The sequence below is a fragment of the Epargyreus clarus genome, unplaced genomic scaffold (assembly GCF_041222505.1).
Source record: "Epargyreus clarus isolate Ecla_fem2 unplaced genomic scaffold, WU_Ecla_fem_2.2 ptg000007l, whole genome shotgun sequence".
NCBI lineage: Eukaryota > Metazoa > Arthropoda > Insecta > Lepidoptera > Hesperiidae > Epargyreus > Epargyreus clarus.
In genome coordinates, this window is record NW_027332215.1 from 14,819,505 (window position 1) to 14,833,400 (window position 13,896).

At 35.5% G+C, this 13,896-nt stretch overlaps 2 protein-coding genes across 6 annotated transcripts in view; both read left to right on the top strand.

Annotated features, from left to right (window-relative positions):
• The first annotated feature begins 3,268 nt into the window (after positions 1 to 3,268).
• LOC140743501 (mitogen-activated protein kinase kinase kinase 12) lies at positions 3,269 to 10,204 on the top strand. The gene is made up of 6 exons (XM_073074816.1): positions 3,269 to 3,704; positions 5,068 to 5,244; positions 5,469 to 5,670; positions 5,768 to 6,106; positions 6,182 to 6,505; positions 6,619 to 10,204. The coding sequence occupies exons 1-6, from the start codon at positions 3,527 to 3,529 to the stop codon at positions 7,034 to 7,036; spliced, it is 1,638 nt and encodes a 545-aa protein (XP_072930917.1). The 5' UTR covers positions 3,269 to 3,526; the 3' UTR covers positions 7,037 to 10,204.
• A 1,338-nt stretch (positions 10,205 to 11,542) lies between these two features.
• The window catches only part of LOC140743498 (uncharacterized), a 55,989-nt gene continuing 53,635 nt past the window's right edge, over positions 11,543 to 13,896 (top strand). For 4 of the 5 annotated variants that reach the window (XR_012102469.1, XM_073074811.1, XM_073074812.1 and 1 more), the window contains exon 1: positions 11,543 to 11,689. Coding sequence is in view for 4 of the 5 variants with exons in the window: in XM_073074811.1 (XP_072930912.1) it covers positions 11,574 to 11,689 (116 nt within the window). In the remaining variant the exon portion in view is untranslated. Of the gene's footprint in view, positions 11,690 to 13,656; positions 13,767 to 13,896 lie in introns of those variants that run through there. The other variant, XM_073074814.1, reaches the window with a different exon arrangement.

Below are 13,896 nucleotides of genomic sequence, written 5' to 3' on the forward strand. Positions count from 1 at the left end.
CACTATTCCAATATACCTTCACTATGGGATGGCAATATAAGTGGAGTAAAGGAGACTGAATTGTGTATGAGTATGGCGACTCCACCATACCTATAGGCCTGTCTTCTCTGAGACATGAAAAACCTGTAACTCTAAAAGAGTTACCTGGCTTTAACCATGTCTCAGACAGAGTAACAACTGTAGGGTTATATTTGTTAATTAAGTATACTAAATCACTTTTGTTGCTAACTATGCTGCGGCAATTCCATTGGACTATGTTGGTTAACTTGTCCTTCTTGGTTTTGGGCATTTTTCATTTCATTTATTAAAAAGGCAGCATTGTCCGGTTTTACAATATTTAACTTTATTAAAGTATTAATAAATTTATGATATCTTTTACAAAAACAAATTCAATTGTACCATTTGCAATATACCATTAGGTGCAGAAAGATTTGGGATTTGGGTATCTTTAATAAGAGAGTTATGAGCTAATTTGTCATATCCATTCACTTGTTTAGGTGGTTCATGTGGTTTCAAAAATATTGATTTTTTTTGTAGATTTATTAGTACTAGAGTACGGTACTGTGGAAAGAATAGATTCAGAATGTAATGTATTTGGATCAGAAAGTAAAACTTCAGCATATGACTTGGATATAGGGGGATGTAATTTAGAAGCTTCAAGATATGACATGCAACTTTGGGCTTTTGTCAGCTTAATCCTTTTTTGTCTTTAAAATTCTGGACAACATTTATTTATAGCAAAGTGAGATCCTGAACATGAATAGCAGTATGCATTAATTTCATTGATACTACAAGTGTCTCCTGTATGTTTCTGACCACATTTATAGCAACGTGGTTTAGATCTACAATGCACCTTAGTATGACCGTATTTACAAAAATTGTAACATTGTATAGTTGGATAGATATATAATTCCACACTTATGAATTATAGCACATGAAAATTCTCTTAGGTAATATCTGTCCATCGAAGGTCAGTACTACAGATTGAGAGGGTTTCCATACAGGTGATCCTTCAACAATTACTTTATAATTCAGCCTACACATATTTATAACTTCCCCACAACCAATTGGTACAGATATATTCGACTTAATTTCTTCAGACCATTCCGAGGGAACACCTTTAACTATGCCAACTCTCGTAACATTAAATGATGAAATAAAAGAGCTTTCAACTTGTTTTATTTTAAAAGAGGGCTCAAAACAAATTTATTAGCATCTTCATAGTTGGTAAATGCCATACTTATTCTATTGCGACCTATTCTTTAAGACTGCCATTGACAATATTTTTAATAACATTTTTTTTGAGGAAATTACCAAATGTAATAGGGTGGAGTGTGGCGCCGTCAAGACAAAGATTGTGTTAGTTTTTGGACATGTACAAGGAAGGGAGCATTATCTGTTTCAATATAATAACGAATGCGCCTGGTTGGTTATGTACTAATTGTATCCTGGGTATCAGATACTTCCAAATTTGAGGTGTTACATATATCTGCGGGTGATGATTCCAATGGAGGAGAGCTAATATCAACTTTTTGTGGGCTTTATGTTTTTATTTTCATTTCCACTGGATTCCTCACTAAAGCACATGCAGCTACGATTTGAATTATTATGGTGTTTTGATTTATCGGTCCTTTTCTTTTTATTGCAGTTTTTACAAAATTTGCGCGCAGCTTTAACACGTTTCCTTTCAGACCTGATAGAACTATCAGTGTCCATACTGGATTCGTTCTGTATTACAATATTAGCTCCGACCTAGGGAATTTCATGTCCCCCAGGATCGAAGGTACCATCCTCCGCCATAAAATAGTTAAAAAGACATATCCAAGTGAGATATTACAAAACTGTATCTAATAAGATAAACTAATAAAAATATATTTACAATACACTACTTAACTGATCTTTAAATTACTAAAAAATAAATTTAAATGAAAAGTCTCAAAAAAAGGCGCCCGCCAAGTTGAACGTTTCCCGCGCTTCGAAGTGACACTTGACTGCATATTTTAGCGCGTCGTGTCGTTCCGTTCACCGTAAAGAAATTATGTTTTTTAATTAATAAATAGCCCTTTTTTAAAAAAAATATCAATGAAAGGCATATATAATACGTATATGAAGTCATAACAGTTTCCCAAAAAGTGTCAAGTAGCCAATTTGTTGATCATATTTAGATGACTATTATTGGATTGAATAGTTCTATTGTATACAGAATATTATATATTTAGAAAACCCCTAAAAATACCCCTAGACATATAAAACCCCTAAGTTGTAGAGATGTTATATTAGGGTTATCTTAGGTAATCCTATTATTGAATATATTAGCTATATTATATTATGGTACCATACCTATTACTGGGTATTAGTCAAATATTAGTGAACCGATCATTATTATCTACTCAATGTAATATTTATACCTGCGTAGGCAATATTATCTACAATAATTAATATGAAATACAAGATCTCGAGAATATTCACGATATTAATCACGTAGGTATGCCTATTACAGAAGTAAACCGGTGAAGGTGATTAAATTTTCCTTCATGCTTCAACAGGCTTAGTTGTTTTCAGGCGCATGTTTGTGTAACCGGCCGTTTCGAACGCTTGTACCAGTTTTTGTACTGGTTCATATTTCTGCTGTGGCCGCTCGGCGAGTGAGGAGATGACCGTGGCCGGCAAATAATATTGTCATAACGAGGCGACTCGCCTGCTCGCCTCGCTATTGCGCCAGTATAACAATGCGTTCAGGGTGCTGATGAAGCTGCCCCGATTTTGTAGCGCATCAGGGATGTTCGCAGAGGCGCGAGTCGACTGCTTTTATGCGACTATGCGTAAAAGATGTGGATCCCTTGTGCGCAGGCTGCGGGGCGATACCAACAGCATCCTGAACCTGATTAAAAGCAGATTAGACTGCCGATACGTGGGTCATTGCTGTGCCATTTCTAATGGAATGGCATAGCAATGATTTACAATATGTTAAGTCATAACTTTTAGATTAAGTACTAACATAGGATAAGTCTATAATGTAATACTAACACATATGAGTCTTGTGGCTTGAAATAAAAAAGTTATTATTATTATTAAGCGTCGCTATTATTTGACTAATACCTGGTAACCTATTACTCTATATTCACCTATCCTAATATGATACATGGCTTGTACTATAATACCTGTACCTATTACTAATATATTAGTCACACCTCTACTAAGTTGGGAACCGCTGTAGGCTGCGCGGATGGTATGATTTAGTATAGTATTCTTTTTCACTCTAACATGTATATATATCCTTGTTCCTCGTCGGCCTAGATCGTGAGAAATCGGTTATTCTTCGGCCTCCTGCGGCGTCCCCGACCCCCATGCGTCCCTCCCTTACTTCATTTCCCTTCTTGCCTGGTTCGTGTTTGCGTCGCGAGCGTCAACAGCGTCGTCTAGGTTCCGTTTCTGGATGTGGAACAGGAAGAGTCCACTGCGTGAATTTTGTGAAAATATTTTGTAATGCGCTTTGTGATTATCGTGGAGTGCTAATTTGTTTACGATGTATGAAGATCAAGCTATCGAGAACGAATACGCCCGCAGCGGCATAGGAGACGCCTTTGAAGAGTATGAAGAAGAGATCGAACTGGACAAGAAGAATTTATGGATCGGTGGGGTGATGCATTGCTTTTCGATATTGTCGTCGGTCTGCGGTTGCAAGGATGGCAATAAACAAATCGGTAAGTAATCCTTTGTGTACATATTTAGGTACGAGTTGCGTCCATATTCCCGGGGGTCGATCGATCCGATGCACCACCGCCCGCATCCAAGGTCGCTGCGCTACGCATCGTCGCGACATGATAATTTATGACAAAGCGATTTAATTGCGATATTTTCAGTACTATTTCTGTTTTCATTATGATTTATTTGCTAATACCCGTGCGATTTGTTATTGGAAATGATATTTTCTCACTGGAGTATTCAATTTATGCTATGCTATGTAACCTATATAAGCTTTGCCCTATGACCTTTGCGGAGGCGGCGGGGTGGCGGTGGCTCGGAGCTAAAAATAGACATAGATTCCCGATAGTTATTGATTATCTGCAGCGTGAGATGCGGCGGGGGCGTTGCGTATGGTGCAATGTGTGGGCGTACATTGTACATGTATATTTAACCTTTACCATGCTTATTTATAACTTGTTGCTTAATTTATAACAATATTTATGAGGACATTTCAAGTAATGTAAACACAGACATAGTAGGGACAGTCAAATAGGACATAATTCACAGCTGAAGGAAAATGAATACAACATCTAAGATTTATTAGTAGGTCAAACAGTCATTTACTGGAGATGGGCTCATATATTTTATTTGAAAATATAACCACAATCAAACAATCACTTGATTTTAGATACATTACTTTTTTTGTTTTAAGTCCATTAACTACTTACAAAAAAAAATTAACTAGTAAGCTTGATGTCAGGCACAAGGTGTTATTTATAACAAACATTAAAAGCATTTTCATTGTTTTTGCAATTCATATTATGGTTATGTAGGAGAATCGGAAACGGCAAATTGGACTTTATTTCGGCAGTTTGTCAATAAAATAACCATTCCAATAAGAAATCCCTTCCATTCCAAATGAAGTTTGAACATTTAATCAGAAATATAGAAAAGCTCTTACTTGCGTCTTTGCTCCTGGTCTGCAGTTTTTATCTATCCCTCCGATCGAGAGAGTTTAGCAAACATTCAGATTTATGTCATAGTAAAGATTTGGAATAGTTCGTATAGATGAGCCGTGTCTGCATCTTTGTTTGCGTGTATTCAGATTATTAAGTTCATTAAATTATTCAGTACATTCTTTGCATGATGTGCTCATGTGATATTAGAAAAATAACTTCTCAACTTTAAAAAACCTTTCAAAATGTGTACCCAAGATATGGACTATGATTATATTATTAATGCATTGATGTGGGTTTGGGTCGCAGTCCTCCTAGCTACTTCTTTTTACAAATAAATACACAACACGAAGGTTACATTTATGATAACATTGCTGTTATTGCAAGTTATCCAAAAAAATATAAAAGTATGTCTTTCTTGCAGAGGAAAAATGGGAGGTGCCTGTTGATTCCATCAAGGATCTGGTGTACTTAGGAGCTGGAGCTCAAGGAGTAGTTTTTGGTGGGACTTTGAACGGCAGGTGGGTGGCCGTTAAGAAGCTGCGAGATAAGAGTGAAACCAACATCAAACACCTGAGGAAGCTGAATCATACCAACATAGGTATGTATTGATGCAAAAATTTTTGTACAGTATTTTGTTTGTTATGTGTAATGTTATAACTTGGTATTTCGACAAAAACACATTTATTCGCAGGATTAACAACATTTATTACGAGTGACATATTAGTACAAAAGTAAATCAATGTACCCACACTACATTAATTCATTGCTACCAACATACATAACATGTAATATTATTAAAATGATATTTTCTTAAATTTCCAGTCCGCTTCCGTGGGGTATGCACTGTCCCCCCGACATACTGCATCATAATGGAATACTGTCAGTATGGACCTCTGTTTGATTTCCTCCATAGTGGGGCTACATTTTCCACGAAACAAATATTAAAGTGGGCCAAACAAATTGCCAATGGGATGAGCTACCTCCATAGCCATAAAATTATCCACCGTGACCTAAAAAGCCCAAAGTAAGTTGTTTTATTATATTCTAATGATAGTGTGAAAACTGTCTTAAAAACATTATCCTGATTATCTTGTGTCTTAAAAACATTTTTATGCTTTTAGTGTGCTTATCTCTGATGACTTGGTGCTGAAGGTGAGCGACTTTGGAACTAGTCGCGAATGGAACGATGTCAGTGCCATAATGAGTTTTACTGGTACAGTGGCTTGGATGGCTCCTGAAGTGATCCGCCATGAACTTTGTTCAGAAAAAGTCGACGTATGGTCCTATGGAGTGGTACTATGGGAGTTACTTACTCAAGAAGTACCATACAGAACTATGGAGACTCATGCTATTATGTGGGGAGTTGGGACTGATTCCATTTCACTTCCCATTCCCAGCTCTTGCCCTGGAAGTCTTCGTGCTCTACTTACCCAATGTTGGCACAGGATTCCAAGGAACCGGTAAATAAAATTAATATATGATACAATTATTTATAAATGTTAGTTATAATACTAATTAGTAAACTTTATCTGCAGCCCTCCATTTAAAATAATTGCCGCTCATCTGGAAATAGCCGGCAATGAACTCAACGCTATCCGTGCTGATAACTTTAGCGCCACTCAAGCTCTTTGGCGTGAGGAGATCGAAACAGACATGGAGAGGATACTTAACAGAAATAATGAGTCATTGGAGGCTGTGGAGACCAACAACTGTGGAGACCAACAGCGCAACGAGGAAGTGAAAACGGCTCGCTCTGCTCGCAATGTCTATAAACAACAGTTGAAGAGAGCCAATGATCTCTACCTGGAGGTGTGCGCTGTGCGTCTACAACTGGAACAGAGGGAGAAAGCCGTTGCTGAGTTAGTGAACTTTTAAATGTCTTTCTTTCTTAATAACAATTTCTTGTTTATCTATTTTTATAAAACTTGATGACACATTGTTTATTGTTTAAAATATATTTTTAATGTTTCAGACGTGAAAAAGCTGTAGGAGAATGTCCCAGCTGCTTCCATAAGAAGATACCCTTCCACCGCCAGATATCTTCCTCATCTGATGGATTCAAAGGTACTGTGGTTATGAATTTGGCCTTGGACAATGCGTCTCGTCGTCGCAGGAAGAAAGTGGACCAAATTAAGCCTGCTAATCTGATTGTCAACTATCAGCCGAAGCGCTCTAATCCCAATAATGTCGTCACCCGCAAGGTGACCAATTGCCTTGGTACAGCTTGCACTTGCGGTAAAAAGACTGCAAAAAATAATAAAATGGAGGCCAAAAGCCTAGAAGATGGGAAAGTTGACACAGTCGTGGAGAACAATGGCAACATTGTGGTGAAGGATAAAATCTACAAGAATGATAACGAGAAATTTCTGGCTGAACTTGCTCAAGTCTAAATCTCATTCTTCTCATTTTTGATGCTATCTTTTTCGTTTTGTTTACAATTCTTCTAGTAGAATTATTGATGTTACAATGGAATTTTCAGAATGCGACCAGGATAATAAATGAATACACGTATGTGTAGGTATGTTACGTTAAGAGTATGGAAGGGAAGGATCTCATTAAAATTTTAGCTTATGTTTTGGCTATTTAGACTTTTTACTGTTACTTGTATAGATGACTATAAAATAAAGTATTATTGGCCTAAATGTCATCATTTATATCAAAAGAATATCTCATTGAAAGGAATAATAAGTGTTTACTTTATGTGTTGTATACTTAGAGGTATACAGTAGAGATTGATGTTCAAATATTAATAACATAATCTTGATCCCTTTTCATTATTATTGAATGTAGTCATATGTGTCTTAATTCACTTAATTATGATACACAGATTTAGAAAGGCGCATCAGTTAATATTTAATTGTAGGTTTAAAACAATATTTGATGTTTAGATACAGCTTTATGTCAATGTTTGTTTAGCCATAGTTGTTCTCATTATTATATTAATGTACTGACATCTCCTAACATTCCATAATTGTAAACCAAATACTTTCGTACATTTTAATTATTAAGTGAAAATGTGTCTTGTAGGACATTTTGATGTCGACGTTTTAAAGGATACAGGTACTATATTACACAGGGAATCAAAGGAATTTACGTATGTCATGTGACCGGGGAAGAAAGTATTCGGAAAGTGCATGTCTAGTATACTAATGGGTGGTCTAGTCTAATACACGACAAAAACATCAATAAAATAAGCGAACATACGAAAGGTGGTTCTAAAATCTAGTTTACAGAATAAATAAATACTTGTAGTGTATTTATCATTGCGGAATTTATAATACTTTGGTCATGTATTGAGTGGTAAAAATTATTGTTAATTGATTAAAAGATAAAATGAGCCACATCAATTGATCTTCATGGTCACATTTCTTCTAAAATTATATACTTTCGGTAAAATTATGGAACGAATTAATGAAGTCATAGTCATTTTAAAAAAAGAAAGTAATTTGATGAGGGGGTAGGGAAATATATCTGAGTTTTGACTTGCAGTAGTTATCTAACTAGCCGTATTGAAACCAGGTTATTGTGTTGGGAAATCCGGCCTAAGTACTTAATACTCAATCATTTACTAATGGGTTGTTTGATGGGAATACCTGTATCTTCTGACATTAAACGTAATTTTGGCTGCATTTCTACTTTGTACTGTATTTCGAGCTATTAAAGGCATTCACGCGTTTCTATGTGCGGTATGCATTCTTGCCACCTTCCTCGGTCTGCTACTATTACTACTGTGCTGCGGATACTCCTTCCTGTTTCTACTCATTGCAGATCTTTCGTCGGCTAAAGTTTCCAATCGAATAATCTTCACGGCGCGGTTTCCGCCAATCCGCGCAAATCTTAATTCATTCCAATCAAGGTTGTCTGTTTTGTAACTCCGTAATAATTAAATTTACAAAATATAAGTCATATTTGTTGTATATGTATTTTTATGTTAAATATCAATTTAAACTAATGCAAACTATGGGATCAACATAGATCTTTTTTATTTGAAAATTACATTTATTTATGTAGACATTATACATCACATGCTTTGGAACGAAACACATGTTGGCGTATAAACCGAATTTAAAAATTATAACATCTGTCTTTACAAGAATCCTGCAGTCCTGCTCCTTCTGCTTTAAAGAAATGATATCAATGAATTGCGGTACAACATACGTAGATGTTAGAAATAATATGGCTCGTACTTACTGCCATGCTAACTTCACTAGAAGCTCACCCGACATGTCTTTCGAAAGAAAGAGCCGAAGCACGAAGCGTAAAAATGTATAATTATTTATTTTTATTGAAATATATCCTTATAAAGGCAGTTTTATTTTGTGGAAAATGTATACTAGCAGCATTTAGTAAATTAATATTTTTATAAATATATTTTTTGCTGCTAGTTGCATGTACTTTACTAATTTACGTTTTTATGTTTTTGTTTTAATGAAGATGTGTAGCGATTGTGATATCTGAGATTAGAAATGTTCTCAATTTGGGAAAGATAATGGTGGATAGAAATCCCTTCAGGCGAAGGGAAGTAAAAGTATTGTGTAAGGTTAGGCATCTTCAAATATGTCTATATGTATAATTATTATATATTTATACTTAATTACTTTTATTTTACGTTTGTTCTGAACATTCCTAGTTACCATTTTATACTTTTATTTAATTTAATTTAATCTGCACAAATGGTGTATACGTTATGTTAACTTTTATATTAATTTATGGTATTCAATTTTTATAATTATTTTATATTTTTTACACAAATATTTAAATCTACTATTTTCAAATGTAACTATACATGTCGCTGTAATTTTTACTATTTATTTATAAGCGGTAAACTATAGACTGCACTTAGTCTAAATTTTTGATGTAATTTACTATTTCTATGAAAATTCTATCACTACCAACGTAGGTTCTTTTCCATCGTACATTTCGGACAGTGACGTTTCCTCTCTAAAGTAGGCGCAATTGGCAGTTAATGTTATTTTAATTTACTTTTAGAACATTTCTTAAATGTTGATATCAAATTATTTTCTCGGATATAATGTGTAGTATAAGCAAGTATATTTTCTTCGCGAGCCCTATAGCTTGGTGTTCCGGTTGTGGAAACGGAATCTCTTTTAAAACTTTCCCTTATATAGTTGCTATTTAATATAAGTATAAATATTGGATGTTGAAACACTCTGACGATATTGCAAAGGAAGGACGCCGAATATTAACATAACACAATTAAACGAACAGTGTAATTAGCGACTTAAACGGGAAGACGCTCAAGCGAACACATTCGGTATCCTTTCAGCATATACGTCTTAGATCTATAAGTATTTTAGATAATTTCTCGATGTCTCTTTACGAGGGCTCCATAGAATTAGTTTATAGTCCATTTATCGAGATTTAATGTTTTAAAAATATATGTCTTCGTTTCAAATAAAATGTACCTCCACCCTTTTTGGCTCCGTAATAAAATAATTATTAAGCCTAATTTATGGTCTAGTCGAAATTGAGTCCATCTGAAATGTTTCTGTAGTGTTAAACGATGTAAACTGAATAAATGAAATAAATAAAGGTAATTTCTGTTTTATTTTTATACAACTCCATCAATATTATTAGTGGTCACTGCAAAAAAAACAAATATTGTTGTTTTTTCTTATCACTATATAACAGAATAAATTCTGAGCCTGGGCATGTAGTCAAAAGTTTTATTTATGTTATGTCCACACGATTATGTAGAGGCGGTCAGTTTGTCTCATAAGTTTTACTTGACTATTTTGACATAGAAAAGTAATAAGTACATACTTACATTTTAGTAAAATTACCGTCTTTCAAAATGCTCATAATACAGATGAGTTCACATACAATTTATAATTTAATTAAAAGATAGCGGCATAGAGTACTTACCATTAATGTTTAAACTATAGCCCGGTCAAGTTAGACATAAAAATAGTGGTCAAATAGCTAAAATTCCGGGAAAGCCAAATTTTTGTAGAGACCTTGGGTTTACCATACCAAATTCAGCTTTCCCGGATTTTTTGCTATTTCAATGCCTAACTTGACCGGACTACTAGCTGAGAATCAATTGCTTCACAATAAGGTTTTCATTGGAGTATAAATATGTCCGATATTGATAATCAATGTGACATGTTAGTAATAATAGATCTATCTTTTGCCTACTAAAGACTGAAATTTGACAAGTTCTAGTAGGCAAAAGTTAAAGATAGATCTTTAGTTTGAATAAATCTTTGGTTGGCAAAAGTTGGATAGATTTATTATTACCTATTGATAACGGGCATATATCCAATATTTTTCGACACAATGAATCCAAAGATCGATATTTAACCTACCCTGGAATATATTTCATATATTCCCATACCTTTTTTTTTTTTGCCGCCGTGGGAGCGGCACGGGATTATGTGGGATTCTTACCGCACTAAAACCCCCCCGGTGGCCGTCCTCGGCGCTGCGTAGAGGACTCCGGGATCTCCAACGGAACGCAACCGGAGTCCACTTGGCGCGTTGCCCCGTCGGGCTCCGCCCAGGTGAGCTTGAAACTCACCACACCATCTGGTGTTCACGACGGTATGCGACCACACATACCGCCGTCCATCCCGGGGTTGCTGGCCAGGTATTATATACTATGAATGTAAGTAAAAGTAAAATTTATAATTTTAGAGTAAGTTGATATTATGGGGATATCGTTATATACTATACCTAAGTGATTTTTTGTTTTTGTTTATTTAAGTAAATTTACGTGAGTTGTTTGTTTAATAACCAATCAGCTGTGTAATACTGGCGACTTGGGTGATATTAGCGAAATATTCGCGTCGTACAAAAGTTGCTCCGCGCGTGTTACATTTTTTCGTATTATTTATAGAAAGTCGGCGGACGGGAGTCGGCGCGCGCACACGGTGTGGCGCGCGCGGGCCGAGAACACTGGAGCCCATGGAGCCCCCATTGTTCCCCACCACCGGCCCCCAAATCGTCAGAGCGGCCCCCGGCACCGTCGCCAGCCTTCTACTGCCTCTACCCTTCGGCTCGCCACCCTTCCTCTACAAATGGTATGTTCTATTTCTAGCTCATGCTTTCATATTCGTTAATATTCGGTAGTAGATCCAGCTTTTCGAGTCGAAGATGCATTTGTAAATATTAGTATTTTAAAACGGCAGGGAGTGCAGGGTGCATTACGTAGTCCTTTAATTAGGCTTGCTCCCGGGCAGTGTCAATCGAATGCAACATTTATTGCTAGAGACATAAAGTGCACTGTGGGACCGCCGGGCCGTCGGTTGCGTCGCGCCGGCAGCGTTGTTTGTTTTTCACGTGTCGAGTGTTAAATTCAGACCAGGAAGCAGTTCGCAGAAGACATCTGACACTAAGTACATAAATACTTGGTTTTCAGATAGCTGGCTGGTATATTATCAATTAAAAGTATATGTAATTTTTCAAAAACCTAATCGCAAGAGCACTTGTAAAAGCAATCGCCGAAAACAATTATATTTATGTCGGTCAAATTGTTGTAATCAAAAGGTTATTCTATGCACTCACAAAATTTTATTGGCATCTGGTAATAATAATATATCTGCCTACACATTTCGTGTATCCTAAATACATACCTTAGGTACATAGATATGTATTTAATACATTCATGTTATACCTAAAATTCCCATAGAGTATGGGGTAGCAAATGCGTTCGGGATTTTGTATCTACCTATGGAAAATATAAAAATCGACATGGTAATTCGTTCGGGATTTTGTATCTACCTATGGAAAATATAAAAATCGACATGGTAATTTCGTAAGAAATTATTATTATTATCGGTATTGTAATTGATAGTTGTATGATCATTATAAGTCATGTATTTCACAAACTACTTACAAGAATATAATTAACTATATATACCTATATTTCACGATTAGGTACGTTTAGAATGTTTTCAATTCATAAAGTGACTAAATACTACAAATTATTTATCTATAGAGAATTTAACTAATTTATTTTTATCTTTGTTCCCATCTTATCTTTGGGTAATAATTATATAACATAAAAAACCATATTATATCTGTAAATTTAGATAGTTTACTCACTTCGTTCTTTAAATACTACTTTTATTCAGATATAATTTGTATGAGTAATTTATTTAATAAACCATAATTATGTACATTATTTTATTTACCTTCAATTATGTACGTTCAATTTGACTTAATATTAAGTATTTCGTTTGCATATCAATCGATTATTTTGGTATGGTTTTTTCGAAAATGTATATATAGGTAGAGCCAAATAAAATTCAATAAATATATACACTAGCAGTTATAATCTATATCAAATAAAATGTAAAACAGCGCGAAATGATGTCAGACATGGTTTACCTTTTACCGACCAAAAATAAATATGAGGTTAACGAGAATGTACGTTACCATCAACGCCATCTAGTTTTGTTTACATGTAGTAACACCATTTACTAGTTAGATCATGAGTGAACTCTTGCGATCTCGTAAGCCCGGTAAATCTCTATTTCCTTTTCTTACATTCACTTGTGATTTCATTGCAATTGCTTAGAATATATTAATCTATGAAGCCTCGTAAAAATCTTACTCATTAACGTGGACAATATATTTTTACGGAATGTATTAAGTTTACATATAAATCAACCAGCTGAAGCATGAGGTAAATTAAACGGTTCCAAAATAGCTTTCGGTTTTTAGTCACATAATTATATCATCTTTGCCAATATCAATACACCAAATTAGACTAAACGCATACATATAGGAATGTTCTTGTAAAGCTTTAGACGCTTACTTATCTTTACATTATTTTCTCGGTTTTCTTTTACGAGTACATAGACAGGTCACTAGAAAAAATGTTCCGAAGATGTAAAATTGTAGGTTATAGTAATAAATTATAGTATTTGAAAATATGAACTCTATAAACCTTTGACTTACAATAGAATTGAGCCGTAAACAAATAGTGGCGCTGGCGTCGCTCTCACAAAAATATCTCGTAGTTCGCGCAGTCCGCGCCTGGCCATCGCGAACTCGATTCGAAACGAGATGCGCTCCCGCCATGGGCAGCAATTGTTGCAAAGGTGATGCAGCAGGGAGACCCGTCGTCAGGTCGAACTCCTCGATCTACACCAGGTATTTGTGGCTGGCACTCGTCATCGTGCAAGAGTTTCGCGGTGTGCCTTGGGTGCTGCGTCCGCTAGCTCCCTTTCCGTACGTAGAGTGGCAACGGTGATCAGTGCTTGGTTCTGGTGTAATGGTTCCG

Bases quoted from the DNA above. Each gene is read 5' to 3' on its own strand.
- LOC140743501 (XM_073074816.1), top strand. From the start codon at position 3,527: ATGTATGAAGATCAAGCTATCGAGAACGAATACGCCCGCAGCGGCATA. The intron at 3,705-5,067 runs GTAAGTAATCCT...TCTTTCTTGCAG, and splicing joins GGATGGCAATAAACAAATCG to AGGAAAAATGGGAGGTGCCT. The intron at 6,107-6,181 runs GTAAATAAAATT...CTTTATCTGCAG, and splicing joins CACAGGATTCCAAGGAACCG to CCCTCCATTTAAAATAATTG.